This window comes from Amphiprion ocellaris, chromosome 8, assembly GCF_022539595.1.
Source record: "Amphiprion ocellaris isolate individual 3 ecotype Okinawa chromosome 8, ASM2253959v1, whole genome shotgun sequence".
NCBI classification, from domain to species: Eukaryota; Metazoa; Chordata; class Actinopteri; family Pomacentridae; genus Amphiprion; species Amphiprion ocellaris.
In genome coordinates, this window is record NC_072773.1 from 5,847,368 (window position 1) to 5,868,262 (window position 20,895).

A 20,895-nucleotide genomic window follows, 5' to 3' on the forward strand; every position below is an offset into this window, starting at 1 on the left:
GTGTCTCATTCCCGTTGATTGTGTCTTGTTTTTGTTGTTTTGCATCTTGTTTTTGGCATTTTGTGTGTCATTTCTGTTGTTTTGTGTCTCATTTTTGGCATTTTGTCTCATTTCTGTTGTTTTGTGTCTTGTTTTTGTTGTCTGTGTTTCCTTTTTGTTGTATTGTGTCTGGTATTAGTCATTTTATGTCTCAGTTCTGTTTGTTTGTGTCTTGTTCTTGTCGTATAATTTCTCATTTCTGTTGTTTTGTGTCTGGTTTCCATTCCCGGGGTTTCTCATACCATTGCTATGCTGATGATACTACACAGCTCTTTCGGTCGTTCCCCCAGAGTGACCACTTTGTCTCTGCCTGGATCTCATCATGTCTTGCAGATATCTCGGCATAGATGCAAAAACACCAACTTCAACTCAACCTTTCCAAGACTGAGCTCCTCATCATTCCAGCCAGTTCCTCTATACAACAAGAAACCAACATCCATGAATCAACCCAGCTCAAACCCACAAAGTCTGCCAGAAACTTGGGCGTCATGATCGATGACCAACTAACTCTTCCAGTTTAAACATCTAGAAATTATAGCGTCTGCAAGAAGATTCATATTTTCATTGTCTGCTGCTTTACTGGAAATTTATCTAAAAAATTATAGGATGCTTTTTTAAATGAAGACATCTGTAATTGTACTAAATTAGTTTGGGATTCCTAAATTAATCCCACCGTGGGGACATTTGCAGAGTAAGAAGCACAAGTGCAAAATTGCAGGAAGCATGTGGAAGATGAAAATAAACTAAAAATATACATAAGTATTGATTCTTCCACGTTGGGTTATTCAAATATTGCACCAAAAAAAAGCTCCAGTTTGAGGAAATATTTAAATGCTACCTGCTCATTTTTACAATACAATACTCAATACAATAGGTTTCTGCTAATTAAGCAACATTTCAAATTCATTTTAAAAGTATATTAATAATGGCTTTCATTAGACTTAAAAACATTATAAGTATAGCAGCTGCTGCATAAATATGGAGTCTTTTTGCATTATTCTCAACTGGAACATTGAACATTTTTCAGATATATGTTTAAGAAAATCAGTAAAAACATAAATATTTTTAAAATTAACTATTTATCGGTGCCTTGAGGCTAAAAAACAATGCATCAGGGTCGTATTTAGATCATGAGGATTACAGTATCATTAATTTTAGGGGATTTGCATTGTTTCCAGTTCAACAGAACATGTGCCTCCAAATCTCTGCTGAAGTCACCTGATGCTTTTTGGGCTTCGTTAATTAATTATGTGAGGATTTACTCTGAATTCATGCTGCTGATTAGTAAACCCACGTCAGGAAAACTGTAAAAGGTGTAGTATATCTGCAGGACTGCATGGTGTGAAGTTCTATTTTGATGCCACGCTGAGGTTAAATATAAAGTCTGATATAAAGGTTTGTATTTCTGTGTCATTGGAACAATGGGTCAGTCAGCGGCTGGGAGGAATGCAGCGTTAATGAGGATTACTGGAGCTCTTGTGACTCCCTAAATTCATCCGGCTTTGTCCTCCACAACTTTCAAGTCAGTCTGCTGAAGGTTTTTCTGTATCATATGAAAACTGTGACACTGTTTAAACCTCTTTTTAAAACAATGTCAGCATTCAGCAGCAAATCCAGTTCAGACCTGATTCATCTGGGACACAAATACCAGAAAATACGACAGAAAACATCTGAAACAGCCAGATTATCACTGCTGACTGCATCGTGATAACAGGAGCTAAATGCTAACAGTGTGAGGATCCTGCAAATGTTACGTTTACTGTCTTAGCTTAGCATTTTAGCATGCTAACATTAGCTAATTAGCACTAAACACAAAGTACAGCTTATGGGAATTTTGTCCAAATTAGTCAGAAATAAAACATTTTATTTAGCTGAACATTTACTCAGGTGTTCTACCTAATTACATTTTTGAGGTACTTTTTTATGTTTTGTGCTACTTTATATTTTAATTCTACCACATTTCATAGGGAATTATTGTACTTCTAAGCATTCAGCAGTAAATCCAGTTCAGACGTGATTCATCTTTAACACAAAGCCCAGAATATACGACAGAAAACATCTGAAAACAGTCAAATAATGTTTACTGCCTCAGCTTAGCATGTTAGCATGCTAACATTAGAGCTTCAGGAACATAAAAGTTGTCTTGTTAAAACACATGCTGCAAAAATACCCCGCCAAATTAAAAGTCCAAACTGTCATTATGAGCAGGATTGAGTTTAAAAGAAGAAAAAATGTGAATTCCAGCTCATAAAATCTTAAAATATGATCAAAAAGACTCATTTCAAGCAAATTAGTTGAGCCTAGTTAGTTTAAATAACACGCATGAATAGATATATGGTTTGTATGTGGGTGAAAATAAGTGTTTTTTTTCTTGAATTTGAAACCCTAATGTTAGCATGCTAACATGCTAAGCTAAGACAGTGACACATGGAGGAGGAGGTATGATGGTGTGGAGGTGCTTTGCTGGTGACACTGTTGGGGATTTATTCCAAACTGAAGACACACTGAACCAGCATGGTTCTACCACAGCATCCTGCAGCAACATGACATCCCATCTGGTTTGTGTTTAGTTGGACCATCATTTATTTTTCTACAGGACAATGACCCCAAACACACCTCCAGGCTGTGGAAGGACTATTAGACCAACAAGGAGATGATGGAGTGCTGCATCAGGTGATCTGACCTCTACAGTCACCTGACCTAAACCCAATCCAGATGGTTTGGATGAGATGGACCACAGAGTGAAGGCAAAAGGACCAACAACAGCCATTCAGACAAGCATAAAAGAGAACAATTAAAAGACAAACTAAAACATAGCAAAGAAAAGGAAAATAAGAAAAATAACAAAAAATGAAATTACAGTTTGCATTTAAAACAAATTAAAATAAGCTATAATAGGAAAGTGGCAAACAGAAAAGTCTTGAGCTTTGATTTAAAAGAAGTGAGAGTTGGAGCAGACCTACAGCTTTCAGGGAGTTTGTTCCAGATATGTGGAGCATAATGAGTAAACGCTGCTTCGCCATGTTTCGTTCTAACTCTAGGGACTGAAAGCAGACCAGGACCTCATGTCCTCAGAGGTCGAGATGGTTCATAAAGTGACAGCAGATCGGCGAAGTATTTTGGGCTTAAGTCATTCAGTGCTTTATAAGCTATCAGCAGGATTTTAAAATCGATTCTCTGACAGACATGAAGCCAGTGAGATCTAAAAACTGGAGTGACGTGCTCGACTTTTTTGGTTCTTGTTAGGACTCGAGCAGCAGCATTCTGTACGAGCTGCAGTCCTCTGATGGACTTTTTAGGGAGTCCTTGAATTTCCCTTGGGATAAATAAAGTATCTGCCTGTCTGTCCGTCCGTCCGTCCGTCCGTCCATCTATCTATCTATCTATCTATCTATCTATCTATCTATCTATCTATCTATCTATCTATCTATCTATCTATCTATCTATCTATCTATCTATCTATCTATCTATCTATCTATCTATCTATCTATCTATCTATCTATCTGTAAAGAGACAGTAGTCTAGTCTGCTAAAGATATGGACCAGTTTTTCCAAATCCTGCTGAGACATTAGTTGTTTAATCCTTGATATATTCTTAAGGTGATAGTAGGCCGTAATCAAAGTAAAGAGTGGCTATTTTGAAGAATCTAAAATATAAAAGTTGTTTTAATTTATTTCACATTTTTATGTTTACTACATAATTCCATATGTGTTCATTTATAGTTTTGATGCCTTCACTGAGAATCTACAATGTAAATTGTCATGAAAATAAAGAAAACCATTAAATGAGAAGGTGTGTCCAAACTTATGACTGGTAGAGTAAAAGAGGCAAACAGATAAAGAAAACTATGAATGCATTCAAACTTATGTAGGATATTTGTACAAAATGTTGTCAGATTAAATGACAAAAAACGTCATGCACACAATGAAATATTAGCTAGATAAATGAACATTTTCTGTTGTGATGCAACCTCGTCTCTGTCTTTCATTCGATTGCACCATGAAGCCCAGTGACTCATGCTGAGCACCTTGTTGCCTAGCAACTAGAATGTGAACTATCTTCTCATCCACCTTCATCTTTCCTCCAACGAGTCGAACAGAAAACCAGAGAAAATATGAAAATATGAATCTGATGGAGGCTGAGATCGTCACATGCTGTAATGATAAGAAACCAGAGCTTCTGTTTGGAGTGCTTTTTTTTTTTGTGATTCAACGAAAACTTCCATCACCTCAAACTATGTGCCGTTTTTCTGCAATTTCAGTCTTAAAAAACAAATTAAAAAACTCACAAAAATTAATTTGGTAATGCCTGTGGGCAAAAACAGTTCGAGGATTCTGCAGTATAATCAGTCTTTGTGTGTCCATCACCAGACCAGAGCAGAGCAGAAAAAAAATGCAGAAATGGAACATTTTGTGTCTCAACATTTTGTCTTTTTTTTGTCTAATTTCTATAGTTTTGTGTCTGGCTTTTGTCATTTTATGTCTCATTTCTGTCATTTTGTGTCTTGTTTTTGTTGATTATGTCTCATTTCTGTTGTTTGTGTCTCGTTTTTGTTTTTGTCTTGTCTTTGTCATTTTATCTCTCATTTTTATTGTTTTGTATTGTTTTTGTTGTTTTGTCTTGTATTCGTCATTATCTCTCATTTTTATTGTTTTGTGTTGCTTTTGTTGCTTTGTGTCTAATTTCTTTTCTATTATGTTCCATTTTTGTCATTTGTATCTCATTTCTGTTGATTGTGTCTCATTTCTGTTGTTTTGTGTCTCAATTCTGTTTTGTGTCTCATTTCTGTTGTTTTGTGTCTTGCTTTTGTTGTCTGTTTCATTTTTGTTGTTTTGTGTCTTGTTTTTGTCATTTTATGTCCCATTTCTGTTGTTTTGTGTCTCATTTCTCTTGTTTTATGTCTCGCTTTTGTCATTTTGTGCCTTGTTTTTCTCATTTTGTGTCTCGTTTTTGTTGTTTTGGGTCTCATTTTTGTCGTTTCATGTCTTGTTTTTACCATTTTGTGTCTAGTTTTTGTTGTTTTGTGTCTCATTTCTGCTGTTTTTGTCTTGTTTTTGTCATTTTATCTCTCATTTTTATTGTTTGTATTGCTTTTGTTGCTTTGTGTCTAATTTCTTTTGTATTGTGTCCCATTTTTGTCATTTGTCTCATTTCTGTTGATTGTGTCTCAATTTAGTTGTTTTGTGTCTCATTTCTGTTGTTTTGTGTCACATTCCTGTTGTTTTGTGTCTCGCTTTTGTCATTTTGTGTCTTGCTTTTGTCATTTTGTCTCATTTCTGTTGTTTTGTGCCTCATTTTTCTCATTTTTCATGTTGTTTTTTCTCATTCATTTATTTAAAAATAATACTAAAAATTATAGCTGTGAGTAATTTAATTTTTTCACATTTTTCTTTCAGTTAAGGTTTGTATTTGTTTGCTGAAAAGGATTTATTGCTTTTGTTGCTGTCTTTTTTCCCCTCTGCAGTAGCGTCCAGCCGCCTGCAGGATGTCGCCGGTCCAGCAGGGGGCGCTGTGAGCAGCGTGGGTGGAGCCGCGGCTGAGAGGAAGAAGAACTCCTGCGTGATTGGAGGAAGTAATACATCAACAAAGAAAGATGGCCGAAGTTATAGAGCTGCAGAAGCTGAAGGTTGGTGGAGATTTGAAATACTGATTTTATTACCTTCATTAGGTCGATTTGTTTGCTTGAAATGGGACGTTGCCGCCGCTAGCTGCAGCGCTGGAGGCCGTGATTAACGGAACATTAACCGGTTTAAAGAAAAAAATGTGTCCGCCGGTCATAAATGCTAAGAACCAGCGTGTGTTCAATGAGCTAATGCCATGCTAACGCTGAAGTAGATGAATTAAAAGCTGTAAATAAATGTAGTAATAACTAAAAACTGTAGCTTCTGTTAGATTGAAAGTGCCCAAAACGCCTTCTTTTTGGTTTAACTAAATTACAAGTATCGACAAACAAGCCTGTGTGATCTTGTAGTGTGAGTTAGCCGGACATTAGCATCGGAGATGCTCTGTTTCGCGCTTCGGTTGCTGAAGCTGCTCCCGGACATGAACTATTTTACGGTAATATAACGGCAACTGAACGTTTCGGCTTCATTTCTGACCGTCTTAACGTCAGGTTGGACCTCGTAACATTTCCGCTGTTGTGCCAAAAAATGATTGTGCTTCATTTTAAAGCTGTTTTGTGCAGTTTATGTGATTAGACTGCTGCTTTTATCTGAATCAAGCAGTCGTAATGTTGAAGTGACTTTATTTCTGTGGTCATAGCAAAAGTGTGTCTTTTGTCAAACTTGTTTTTGCAGTTTATAGTGTAATTAGGCCTTATATTTAAGATGTATTACAGCCAGTGCTATTGCCGGTTTCCCAATGTTTAGACTATGATGTGTAATGTCATTATTGGACTGTAATTAACATAGTTTCTGGATTCCCTTTATATCAAAAATGAAGATATTATTCCTCTTGCAATTATCCTATAAGCTATTATCTCCAAAAATGTGACCTCAGGAATGAAATCAGTCATTTCAGTCGTGCTGTTGGCACAGTAAAACTGCATTATATGAGTTGAATAGGTTCTTTTAAGTTATTTCAGAAGGCACAAACAACTGGAAGGATTATAATTAAGGCCACAAGTCAAAGAAAAAGAGTTAAGTTTAGGGATTGCAGTCACTTTTTGGCAGACGATCACTTTTTTTGGACACAACGCCACATCACTTTTAAAATGGCACAAGTGTGAACTGCTGTCACCTCATTACCAGACAGACACGAACAAGCCTCCGGACTAGGATTTGTGGGACAATTTTTACACAATTCAGTGTCAACAGTGGTCCCAAATCACCTCAGAGAGCAAAAAACACAATTTGCAAACAAAGTCACTTTGCTCTAAAATTTTACATTTGGAGCACAAGTGTCTTGTGTTTAAACTAAAAATTGTAGGATTGTTGTAGAATTTCTGTTGTTTGTGCCTTGTTTTTGTCACTTTGTGTCTCATTTTTGTCATTTTGTGTCTCATTTCTGTTGTTTTGTGTCTTGTTTCTATTGTCTCATTTCTGTTGTTTTGTGTCTTGTTTCTATTGTCTCATTTCTGTTGTTTTGTGTCTTGTTTTTGCCATTTTGTGTCTCATTTCTGTTGCTTTCTGTCTTGTTTCGGTCCTTTTTTGTCTTATTTCTATAGTTTTGTGTGTTGTTTTTGCCATTTTGTGTCTCATTTCTGTTGTTTTGTGTGTTGTTTTTTCATTTTGTGTCTTCTTTCTGTTGTTTGTGTCTCACTTCTGTTGTTTTCTGTTGTTGGGGCTGTAGTCACAAGTTGGCAAATGTAAAACTGCATTATATGAGTTGAGTAGGTCCTTTTGAGTTATTTCAGAGCAGGAAATGAAGTTCAGTTTGTTGCTTCCAACTGTTTGTTGGAATTTTTTCCTCCCAGTTTATTAATTACCTGCAACATAGAGATTTCCACTCTTTTACGCCTGAGGCACAACAACAGTAATTTCAATAATTTTTTATTATTGTAGATTATTCCTGACATGGAGACAGGATTAGTCAATAAAGTCTCATATTTTCTGATGTTAAATTAAAGTCCTGCCTTTTTCTGTGTTCTTGTAGCTTGCTGAGCTGAGGCAGGAGTGTGAGGCCAGAGGTCTGGAAACTAAAGGGAACAAAGGGGAGCTCATCGCCCGACTGCAGGCTTATCTGGAGGAACACGGTGAGGCCGGATTTGCTCCATTTAGATGTTTATTTAGACGTAGTAACATGAAATAAGTGTTTCTGTTGTAGCTGCACCAGTGACACATTAAGTTCTACTTCCACTGGTGGTCAGACCTGCATCTGATCAGGATGAGGTTTATAATTTCTCTGTTCACTGCCAATAGAAGATGCTGTTAGTGCTTGGAGTGTCTGTCCTGTTCATTAATTCATGCATTTTTCTTGATATTTTCAAAAACTCATGGATCTCTGCCTTTTTTCTTCCTGTTGTCTGGTGTTCTAAACAACAGAGGAAGATGTGGACGTGGATGATGTTCTGGCAGAGGATGCAGTGGTAATAGTTTCTTTACAATATGTGCTCATTCAATGCTTCTTCTAAGACTTTTGTGAAGGAAATATTCATGTTTTCATTTCATTTCAGGACTTCACTAAAGTTGAGAGTTCCAACAACGTAAAAGTCGTCAAGGATTCTGAATCTACTGAGATCGAGCCGTAAGTTTGTGTTTGTTTAATCTGTAGTTCTTCTGTAGTTTTTGATCTTGGACAAAACAACAATGTCCTGTAAATGTACATACATACTGTCAGAGTGTAAATATTGGCAAGCAGCCTAAGTAGAAGGCAAGAAAGACTCAACACAAGAGAAAAAAGATGATTTTATGAGAGAGATTTGTGACATTTGACATATGTCAAATGTGACATTGGAAATATGTTTTCTTCCAAAAATAAGGAGAGATGTTAAGAAGAAGAAACTATGCTGCTTTTGTTTAAATTCTCACATTGAAAAACTCCAAATGTCAGTAAAACAGTAAAATACAATAAGTCTCTTCAGCTTTGTCATCAGGCCATAGTGAGATTTTAAACTACCGTACTCTCTGTAAAAACTGACATTTTTGCTTTGGCCCAATAAAAACTGTATACATTAGAAAGTAAATAACCTCCTGATGTCATTGAACCTGTTCTACCAAATTTGATGCAACAGAGAGCTAGAGCCACAATGCTCCATCTATTTTAGTCGCAGTAGCTGGAAAACTTCACAAATATGTTCCAGTTATGGTTTTTATAACAATTTCCAGTACAGAGACCTGCAGAGCTGAAGGGTTTAACTGTGCAACTAGAGCCAGGAGCTGATTAGCTGAAGCTTAGCATAAAGGCTAAAACAAAGGGGAAGAGGTATCGGGGCTAACTCCCAATTTAAAAATAAATGATTTCTATCTTACCTTACAGCTTATTGACTGACACTTTATATGTTGGCTGTTTAATCTGCAAAAAATGTTTTTAAAAAAAGAGGTAAAGTGTCGGGCAGTAAATTCAAAGAAAGTAAAATCAGGCAGAAATGGGCCTGAAACAGTGAATCTATGGTTAAATGTTCGCTGTGTGTGAGGCTGTTTCTTAGCTGAGGCCTGTGATTTCCTTCAGTTTTGACGTCTCTATGAGGTTGCCAGGCAACCAGCAGAATTTTAGCGGTAATATCATCTTGTGTTTCACATTTGGAGGATCAGCGGTCATCAGGTTTGGTGTAAAAGTAGCTGGTCATCATCATGTGTCAGGTCTTTATGTGTCTTTACTTTTTCTGCTTTCAGACCTGCTGAGAAGAAGGTGGTGAAGATCGCTCCTCCGACGTCCTCCAGCGAAGTAAGTACGACGTGTTTACTATTGAAACTAAAGATTAAAGCAAACAGAAGTACAAATGTGTTCTCATCACAATTTATTCATAAAAAATAGTTTCTGTTCACCTGCTGTTTCCCAGCTCAGTCATTTCAAACTCTCTTCAACATGTCTGACGTCTGTGCAGCTGCTGACTTTCTAATATAGAAGCGAACGACAACTCTCCAGGAGAATTCTCCATAGAGTTGTTGGATATGTGGTGTTTCTTCCACAGTAATTATTAAATCCTGCTTTATTCACTGCTTGCTTAAACCTCTGAAGCCCAAAAATCTGCTGGTGGATGTGAAAGGCCTGAAAAAAATCACTAATATTTCAGAGGTTTTCAATAGTTGCAACAGTCTTTGCGCTACTCATCTGTGACATGCTGTTCTTTTGGAAAATTAACCGAGTTGAAGCTCAAAATCTTGATAATTTATCAAAGTAATTTTGTTCTAAGTCTTATTTAAAAATTTGCCAAAAATGAACTGTTTCCTCTGACCATGTTCTGTAAAAAAAAAACTAAAAATTATCTGTTTGTCTGTGCAGCTCAGAAGCCATTAGTGACTTGGCTGTGACAAACAGCGATGTGACAAAAATTCTTTTTGACCGAACTGCAGGCAGCTTTTACACAAAGCAGATAGTAAAAGTATTGGGAAAAATGTAAATTTTAAAATAATATCAGGGATATGGATCAGGGAGCATGATAATAAAATAGTATAATCTCTATATGTAGAGTCCTTTTTTTTTTCTAGTACTGGTAACACCTGTGGGTACATGGTGGAATGTTATACATGTTAATTCTAGTTTTTTTTTCATTTTGTAATATGAATAATCACACAAAATCAGCTTTTTCTTATGATTTATGACATTTTGTGTCATTCTACACAGAAGACAGTTTGAGTTGTCTCTACTTCTAGTCATGACTGGATATTTCCTGTATTTAATTACTTTATGGACACTGCCTGTCCAAAAAAAAGTCTCCACCTGGATTTAACTAAGCAAATAGGTAGTAGCCTTCCACTGGATAATTACTGCAGTGATGAATATGTTTCAGCTGCAACAACTTATTTAATCCTAGCTGATGCAGTGAGGAGCTTCTAATTTCTTAAACAACCGTGTTGGAAGACATATCCTGTGGTCATGGAAAGGATGTTAATCTGTCTGAGAAGGGTCAAATTATTGGCCTGCATCAAGCAAAGAAAACATCTAAGGAGATTTCTGAAACCACTAAAATCAGGTTCAGAACCATCCAACGCGTTATTAAAACCTGAAGGATAGTGGAGAACCATCATCTTCCAGGAACAAATGTGGTCGGAACAAACTCTGATGATCACAGGAAATCAACAGTAGAACTCATGACTATGTTTAATAGTGAAAGTAAGAACATTTCCACATGGACAATACAAAGGGAACCCAAAGGATTGGGACTAAACAGCTGTAGCTCTAAGAAAACCACTGATCAGTGAGGATAATCAGAAAAAAAGGCTTCAGGTTGCTATGGAGCATAAAGATTGGACTCTGGATCAATGAAAGAAGGTCATGTGATCTGATGAGTCCAGATTTACCCTGTTCCAGAGTGATGGGGACATCAGGGTAAGAAGAGAGGCAGATGAAGTGATGAACTCATCATGTCTAGTGTCTACCAGTCTGTGGGGGTTAGAGTTATGATCTGGGGTTGGTCAGGTTCAGCAACGTTATGTTCCCAAAGAATGAGGTCAGCTGACTACCTGAAGATACTGAATGACCAGGTCTTTCCATCAGTGGAGTTTTTCTTCCCTGATGTTCATGGACATGTTCCAAGATGATGATGCCAGGAATCATGGGGCTCACATTGAGAATGAGTGGATCAGGGAGCATGAGATGGATTAACCTCCACAGAGTCCAGACCTCAGCCCCACTGAGAATCTTTGGGATGTTCTGGAGAAAACTTAGTGCAGCGGTCCGACTCTACCATCATCAATATAAGATCTTGGCAGAAAATGAATCCAACTCTGGACAGAAATAAATGCTCTGACGTTGCAGAAGCCTATTGAAACGATGCCACAGTGAATGTGTCGTTCTCAGAACTAAAGGCGGTCCAATGAAATATTAGAGTGTGCGACTGTTTTTTCAATGGACAGTGTATTTGGTGTATTGAAAATGTAAAATCAGAACATTATATAGAAGTTAAAATTTTACCTTTTGTTGAACAGAGACTACAGAAGAGAGCGGAACGTTTCAACATGCCGGCAACATCTGAAAGCAAGAAGGCCATACGTGCAGCACGGTCAGTTTATCTGTCTGCTTGTCTAGTGCAATTTGGAAAAAACAAAAAACCTCCCTTTTAATTAGAAGTGTTTCTGAAATTCAAGGTGCTGCTTATTAATGTAACAGGTAAAACAGGTAGATCAACATCTATATCGCAGGATATTTAGCCAAACAGGAGCCTCAGGGTGTGATTCTACAAACATCTGCAGTGTTGAATAAGACTTTCACCTGGTCTTTTAGTTTTAGTTGACAGAAAAAATGAATTCAGTTTATTTCATTTTATTCTTGTTTTTATTGGTGAATGAAAGCTATGAGGTTCCATTGGTTTTATGTTGTCTTGTTTTTCTGACATTCACAGATTCTCATTGCTAGCTTTAATGAATTAAATGTTATTGTGGCAAATAAAAATGATGCAAAAACATTGGCAATCATTTCTATTTGACAATGAAGCTAATTTTTTTAATCTACCATTAATGTCGAAATGTTTTGTCTCCTGTTGTTCAGGTTCGGTTCATCCAATGATGCTTCAACTCCGTCTTCAGGTCTGTTGTTATTCTTCACTTCACTGATGTTTTTGTTCAGAATTAATCTGTAAAACACTAGTTTGAAAGGTTTTCCTTGTGAATATGGTGCTCTTATTTGTAAAAATCTCTGCAAAAGAGACTTGATGTTCTCTGAAATTTAGTGGAAAATACATGCATATACAGTTGAAACCAGAAGTTTACACTGTATAAAAAGACACGTAACCTTTATTTTCTCACCGTCTGATGTTAAATCAGACAAAACTATTCCTGTTTTAGGTCAGTTAGAATTACAAAAATTATTAGTATTGGCTAAATGCCAGAATAATGACAGAGAAATTTATTTTATTCCACTTTACAAATATTATGATTACTGTGCCTTCCAACTATTTGGAAAGTCCCAGATGACGATGATGTCATGGCTTTGAAATCTTTTGATAGCTTAATTGATAACAGTTGAGTTAATTGGAGGCATCAAAAATCTACCAATATAAGTTGGAAAATATGTTGTCGTATCAGATAACAGCAAAAGTGCCAGGTGGTTTAGAGATGTATTATTTAAAACTAGAAAAAAAAGCAAAAAAAATCTGGTACTTTAAGAAAATATGGACTCTGTTTTTATATCCTGTTTTTTCCAATTGATTTATTATGGGATTCATATAGATTAAAGTAAAATAAAATAAAATATAGAAAATATAATATAGAAAGAATCAACAGAGTATACAGGAGTGACTGTATATATTTTTTAAATTTCATTTTCAACTAAATCAGGTGGTTTAGAGATTTATTATTTAAAACTAGAAAAAAAGCCAAAATAAGGTACTTTAAGAAAATATGGACTCTTTTTATATCCTATTTTCCCCCCAAAGGATTTATTTATGGGATTTATATAAATGAGATTAAATTAAAATAAAATAAGATCTCAAATATAAAATGTAGAAAAAAAATCAACAGAATATACAAGAGAGACAGTGTACTTTTTTATTTTAATTTTAACAAAATACCAGGTGGTTTAGAGAGTTATTATTTAAAACTAGAAAAAAAGGCCAGAAAAATCTGGCATTTTAAGAAAATAAGGACTTTTTTAGAATAGAATAGAAAATTCTTTATTGTCATTATACAATGTATAACGAGATTTAAAATTCTGTTATTTTTTTCCCAGAAGATTTATTTATGGGATTTATTTGTGTCCTTTTACTTGTGTTTCTTGTGACCTTTTATATATTCATGATTTCTTTATATATTGTATTTCCTGTGTTTTATTACTTTACAAACTCAGTGCATCAGACACTGAAGTTTTTGTGCATTTTAGGATTCTTTTCTTGTATTTAACTTTGGAAATTTCATGAAGTAGGTTTTAAAAACACGGGCCTAACTGCAACTGCTGCTTAAACGTTAAATTATCACAATAATTTCCAAGTGTAACTCTAGATGTGATAAGACGTCTTTGTGTTAAAATATTGTTGTAGCTCATGCACACATGCTGAACATTCTGGGTTTCATCAGGTGTTTTGGGGGAAATATAAGCTGATTTGTTGAAATTTTGATTCTTATGATCCAACCCTGCAGTAGAAACGAGTCTGAGGCTGCTAGGATGGAACATAACAACATTATATGTCATAATTCTTTGGCAACATACAGAATTTAACTTGTTTTTCTCACATTTTCTCTCCAAACAGGTCAAGTTACAAACAGTAAAGCTGCTGTAAGTGTTGAAAAAACTCATGCAGTCGATCATTTCTTTCTTTGTTGCTCCAATTCTTTGAGAGATGATTTGATTATTTTTGTTTTTCGTGAAGGTGAACGTTGATCAGCTGAAGAAGAGAGCAGAAAGATTCGGCATGAACGTTTCATCGATTTCACAAAAGGTAACTTAGAGCTCCTGTGGATGCTCTTCTTGCACCTCGTCATGAACCTCTTCTTTATTTAGTTTCTGCTCAGTAAGGCTTTTGCAGCTACTTTTTCCACATTTTCAAACATGACGATACAATGAAACAGAATTATACTATTCATATCAATTGTTTACATGTTAAAACAGGGATTCCTAAACTCTCTGGCCTAAAATACCAAAAAATTGAAACAAAAACAGCTAAAATAGGCAGTTTAAAATAGCTTTTTTTCTTCTTTCTTCTTTAGAAAATGTGCAGAATGTATTAAATTAGTTTTCTGGACTCTACTATACAAACTACTGATTGACACTTTGACAAAGTGATGATCTTAACCTGTTGCTGTTGAGGACAGATGCACTTTATTGGAAATGATACTCATCTTTTAAAAAAAAAAAATTATTACGCCACCAAGGAACATGGCAGAGTGGCGATTGCCACCTGTCTGTCTGTCTGTCTATCTGTCTGCCTACCTGCCTGCCTGCCTGCCTGCCTGCCTGCCTGTCTGCCTGCCTGCCTGCCTGCCTGCCTGCCTGCCTGCCTGCCTGTCTGTCTGTCTGTCTGTCTGTCTGTCTGTCTGGATGAAATTTCCAGGGAAGGTCAGAAATGACACAAGGACCAGGTGGTTGTATTTTGGCAGTGATGCAGCTTATAGTCTGGATCCATGGATTTGTTAAAGATTTCTGTACCATTGCAAGATAGCAGCGCGGTGTCACTGTAACTATGACAAGTGAACACTACATCAGCTGCCTGCTGATGATCACATGATTGTGATCCTACTACAAATCCACCGCTGAGGACTTATCAGGACTTATCAGTTGGAAATGATCCAATGGACAATTGATTAAATTGTGGGGGTGTTTCTGAGTCCCATCAGTTCCCGTTGCCCGCTACATATTTAGGTCACGCGATTCAGTATCTGTACATAACGTACACATGCCTCAGCAGAAGGTCATATTTTATGAAAGTTTTCATCCGTCAGAAATGATACAATGACTGAGCAGCCTTGGCAGAGTACTGAGCTCTGAGTGCTTTTCTTGTTAATTTTTTTATTTATTTTATCCTATTTTTTTGGTTCTTTTGGCTATTTTTGATCAAAAGAAACAGATTTTTTAGTTAAACTTGAGTCACTTTATTGGTTTTAATCAACAAAATAAAAGCTTCTTGGTCTATTTCAATTTTATTTTGTGTTGTCTCAGCTGTTTGGTTACACCTGCGTCTTATCCTCTCAAATTTGAAGATGATTTTATCCCTTTAACGCTGATCGTCGCAAATTTGCAACATACCACTTAGATTCAGACTGTAGCTGAGATAGCGTATCCATTCCCCCAATGCTGGTTTGTGCATATTCAATACATCGGAACCTTTTGCAAGCACTGGTTTCTGGTAGGACCGTTTGGAGTGGGACCTAATTATTATATATCTGTTCTATGTGTAATGGATAAATTAACAGTCTCCACTTATTTTGGCATCAGCTGGAAAGCAAAAATAAACAAATAATATTTTTTATATAATTGTAAATAAATTCAGGGGTTAATTAATAAATAATTTTTGCCCCAAAACAACATTTATGTCATTATGTGATTACTGACAGTTGCAGGACTTTGCTGAATGTCGGAAGCTTTTTATCTTCCTGTCAGCTGCTTCTGAGGCAGCAGAGTTTGACTCGCTTTTCCATTTGTCTCTTTAACTTTTTAATTTTTATTTGTTCATGAAAAAATATACAAAGATGCAATCATAGAGTCCTGAAAAATTATTTCAACTTAGTTTTTGTTGTGAAAAATGGATTTTTAAATAGGTTCCATCACACATTTGTTATAGTTTTTCTTCAAGACGGCGTTATGTGTGGGAGAAACACTGTTTTATAGTGAATAATGTAATGATCTGAGGGTAAAAGAAAAGTGAATTCATCAAGGATTAATGTTTTTTCAGATGGAGGAGGACGAGAAGCTGAAGAAGAGGAAGGAGAGGTTCGGCATCTTAACAAGCGGAGGTTCAGCCGGTGTAGCCGACATCGAGGTAACATTTTATTTGTGTTATATTTCATCACAAATCCACGTAAAAATGACCAAAACTAATGAATTAATGGACCGCTTGTGCATTTAAGTCAATGTTTCTTTCTATTTTTTTTCTACAGGCAAAGAAAATGAAGCGCGCTGAAAGATTTGGAAACGTGTAAATAATGTTTGAGGTGGTTTTTTTTGTAAAGTGTTTTCATGACCAGAGATTCCTGAAGATGACAAATATCACTAATGTGGTTTCTGTGAAGCAAAAGTACATTTAAATGCAGAGATACATGTTTAGTCATTCAGAAAACACCAGAAAAACCCTCCTAGCAAAACTCAAGTTAGGATGCTTGTTTGTATCTAGATGGACATGTTTGCTCCTGAGAGGCCTTAAAACTCTTCATTTATCACTTCCTCAACTCTTTCTACAGACTTCAGAGGAAGTTTCAGTGGAGAATTTCTTGCCGTTTTAAGTTTAGCTGCAATGAAATCCATTTTTCAGGTCTTTATCAAGCAAATACGGTAGTGAGACGTGTTGAGCCGCTTCCTGCAGCTGTTTCCCATCACAAAGCTTCCATCTGCTCACAGTTGAATCATCTCATTCTCAGCTTTAGGTGATTAAATCAACCATGATCACGATGAGACAATGAATAGTTTAACTGTGAAGCAGCTGCAGAAACACTTACATAAGCCAAAAAAAGCCACTAAACGCTCAATAAAACCTAAATAGGGGCGTTTTGAGGCTTTTTGCTTTGGGTCGACAGCGAGAATAACAATAAAACTTAAACAGTACAAGCAAGATTTAACTTCAGCCTTTCATCTTATCACACATTCAACAAGGAAAATAGGAGGTTCTGTGTGTTGTGTTCATTTAAAGCCATGAACAGGTAAAGCTCAACATCTAGCATACAGTAAATAAACAGTATTTCTGTTTATTCAATGTGAAGGACTCCATTTTAATGACTTAACTGTGTGTATTTCAGTGTACTTTTGATTAATCAGTAGCCTGTTAATTTCTTGTTTTCTAAATTTGGGATTCCGTTGGTACACTGCCTCAGTTATCTGTCCATTTTATAACATTTTGTGATTTAAAATAAATTGTTTTCAATTTTTTGACATTTGCTTCATTCGTTTTTTGAGTTTTATTGGTGTGGAAGTTTCGGTTTGGCATTAATTTACTCGCAACCTCGAAGAAATTATTAGTAAACTTTGCTCAGTCATGTATAATCCTGGACTACTAATTAATTATTGCAGATATTTGTACTTTTTGCCACATAATCTATGAAAAAGTGAATTTAAGAGTGTTTTTTTAGCCTCTTTTTTTTAAAAATTAGGCTGTTTTTATAGTCATAGTTTGCTCTGAAAGCCTATGAGGATTGTTATTTTGCATTTAAATGATCAAATTTAACCCATTTTGCCACATTATATAACAAGTATGGTCAACATGCTGCACATTACAGCCCTTTTAGACAATTTACGTGTGTTTGAATGCAAGTTTTCCACCAGCAAATAGGATATTGCACTTACAGCAGCCTAGTTCTTACCGCACTGCTGCAGTTTTGATGTGACTATAGAAGGAAAGACTTATTTTGTAGATTTTAAATTCCTGGTTGAAGTGATTTAGGATTTTTTTGCTCCTCAGGAATTCAGACTTGATGAAAAAATATTTAAGTCTAATTTCTTTTTTCGATAAAATCCAGGCGTAGGTCAACTACAGGTACATTTTGCAAAGTCACCCACATTTACATTACACTGTGGTTTACATAGACTGACCTGAAAAACTTGATACCTAATTTGCACGTTGTTTGGTTAAAATTTGACTTTCCTACAAGATTCAAATACGGTTTCATTCTGACTTGTTGTGAGCTTTGATGGGAAAGATAGTTTGGCTCTGTCATGAGTGGGCTCGTGCAAATTTTAAAATTCTTCCGAAGTTTCACCAGAAGAGCAAAAACAAAAAAAAAAGGTTCAAAAGTAAATTAAGCGCACAATATAACAGACAAAATATAATATGACATAAGTTGTCCAGTATCAAAACAAAGTCATCTTTTTTATTTTGTCACATTTTTTAGATTATTCGAAAAACTCTAGTAGTAACAATGACGGTAAGAGCAGAAACATGCATAACTACACATTTTTATTAGAATCAGAATCAGCTTTAATGGCCAAGTATGTATACAGCATACAAGGAATTTGGATTAGGCTGATAGTTTCACTCTGGGAATAAGGAAAGAGAAAATAAAAACTAGAAACAAGAAGAGAAAAAAATAGCAATAAAAATAAATTAACACAATATATACAGATAATTACAAAGCTAAAGAGGAATATATAAACACAAAATGATAATTGCTAGAGTGATAATACAGTGCAAAAAGCAGCGAATACTGTTCTTAGTGCAGAGTACTTTGGCATATTGTATACTGTACAGGTGTGGAGGAATGGCTCAGCTGTTTATTAGGGTGATGGCAGAGGGGGCAGAAGATGATCTTGTGTCTGGTGGTTTCAGTGAACATGGCTCTGTAGCGTCTGCCGGAGGGGAGGGGGGAAAACAGCTTATATCCAGGGTGAGTGGGGTCTCTGATGATGTTCCCAGCCCTCTTCCTGGTTCTAGTGTTGAACAGTTCCTAGATGGAGGTCAGGGGGGCTCCAATGATGTTCTCTGCAGTCTGTACTATAGGCTGTAGTCTGTTTCTGTCCTGCTGTGTGGCTGATCCAGAGGTGCACAGGACAGATTGGATGACTGCAGTGTAGAAATGGATCAACAGCGCCAGTGGCAGGCCGTGTCTCTCATTTTTTAAGATGGAGTGGATGTTCGTCTCCCATTTCAAGTCCTGAGAGACTGTAGTCCCCAGGAGCTTGAAGGAGTCCACAGCTGACACAGGGCTGTTGCTGATGATGAGGCCTGTCTCCTGAAGTCTATTATCTTCTCCACAGTCTGGACCATGTTCAGCTCCAGGATGTTCTGGCTGTACCAGATCACCAGCCGCTCAACCTCCTGCCGATATGCAGATTCGTCACCGTCCTGGATCAGGCCGATGACCGTTGTGTCGTCTGCAAACTTCAGGCGTTTAAGAGCTGGGTGCTTGGAGGTGCGGTCATTGCTGTAGAGGGAGAAGAGTTGTGGAGACCGGACACACCCCTGGGGGGCGCTAGTGCTGACAGTCTGGGTGGTTGAGGTGACATCTCTCAGCCTCACCTGCTGCCTCCAGTCTGTCAGGAAGCTGGTGATCCACTGACACATGGATGGAGACACATTGAGGTGGGTGAGTTTGGAGAGGATTTCAGAGATGATGGTGTTGAATGCCGATGTAAAATCCATAAACAGGATCCTAGCATAACTCCCAGGGCCGTCTAGATGTTGCAGGATGTAGTGCAGCCCCAGATTGACTACATCATCAGCCGACCTGTTTGCACGATAAGCAAACTGCATGGGGTCCAGCAGGGGTCCTACTGTGGTCCTCAGGTGGCTCAACACCAGTCTCTTGAAGGACTTCATGACCACAGATGTCCGAGCTACTGGTCTGCAGTCATTAAGTCCTGTGATGGAGGGCTTTTTGGGAACCAGGATGATGGTGGAACGTTTGAATGTAGATGGGACTTAACATTGCTCCAGAGAACTGTTGAAGAACTACCTACCTCTCTACCTCTTCTGTCCCTCTCAACCTGCCAGCCAGCAGGTAGATGTGTCTCCCCATATAAAGAGGTGGGATCTGCTCAAGGTTTCTTCCCGTTGAAAGGGAGTTTTTTTCTTGCCACTGTTGCCTTAGGGCTTGCTCTGGGGGTTCTGTAAAGCGTCTTGAGACTGTTTGAACTGTATTTGGCCCTATATAAATAAACTTAAACTGAAATTGAATTGAAGATCGTGGTGAAGATTGGAGCCAGCTGGTCAGCACAGGCTTTCAGACAGCAGGGTGCACTCCATCAGGGCCTGATGTTTTCCTGGTCTTCTGCTTCTGGATAAGTTGGTTCATTTCTTCTTCACGCATTGTGAGTGTGACGGGGGGCATTTTTGGGTGCAGCCTGAGGTGTGACGGGGGTTGTTGGTGTGGTTGTTGGGTGGGTGAGGGGTGTGAATGTGTCCCTTTCAAACCTAAAGTAGAAGGTATTGAGGTTGTTGGCCAGGTCTGTGTTTGCCTCACCATGGGGGGAGGGTCTCCTGTTGCTGGTGATGTCTCAGGCCTCTCCCCACTGAAGTAGGGTCATTAGCTGAGAACCGCTTCTTCAGCTTCAGGTCTCTGCCCTACTCCTGCATCCTCTTTGGCATGGCAGAGCTGTCGCAGTTTGGTGATGAACCATGGCTTGCTGTTGTTGAAAGTCCTGAAAGTTTTGCATGGCACACAGGTGTCCTCACAGAATCTGATGTACGCTGTCACAGTGTCCGTCAGATCATCCAGGTTGTTTTGGCAGCTTCAAACCGGGGTGATTATTATGATGAATAAGAATCATAATAATAACAATACAGATAATAATAAGTCTGAATGTTATTTTGAACAGCAGTCAGTACAAAGTAAGCCCAAACTGAGAAGCTCTGTTCAAAGATGATGAGTTGTAGAAAAACAAACAGCTGAAAGTTTAAGCCAACAATAGAGATGGTACATTCAGAAACCTCCCTTAATTTTAATTTATTATTATTATTATTATTATTATTATTATTATTATTATTATTATTATTATTATTATTATTATTATTATTATTATTATTATTATTATTATTATTATTACTTTTGTACTTAAGTTAAAAAATTAGTACCTTAACAACGACAACAGTATTAACGAGTGTTACCTTTAAATAACATGATATTCTGGGATGTACTACAGTAACGCGCTTAGGTTGCCTTGGAGACGCCTGCTGGTCACCG

At 37.0% G+C, this 20,895-nt stretch overlaps 1 protein-coding gene across 1 annotated transcript; it reads left to right on the forward strand.

Annotated features, from left to right (window-relative positions):
• Positions 1 to 5,530: 5,530 nt before the first annotated feature.
• On the forward strand, positions 5,531 to 17,152 carry sarnp (SAP domain containing ribonucleoprotein). Its single transcript, XM_023295460.3, has 11 exons — positions 5,531 to 5,666; positions 7,634 to 7,733; positions 8,023 to 8,066; positions 8,154 to 8,224; positions 9,313 to 9,364; positions 11,569 to 11,642; positions 12,128 to 12,165; positions 13,824 to 13,849; positions 13,944 to 14,012; positions 15,963 to 16,049; positions 16,168 to 17,152. Exons 1-11 carry the CDS (start codon positions 5,634 to 5,636, stop codon positions 16,207 to 16,209), a joined length of 636 nt encoding a protein of 211 aa, XP_023151228.2. The 5' UTR covers positions 5,531 to 5,633; the 3' UTR covers positions 16,210 to 17,152.
• Positions 17,153 to 20,895: the final 3,743 nt, after the last annotated feature.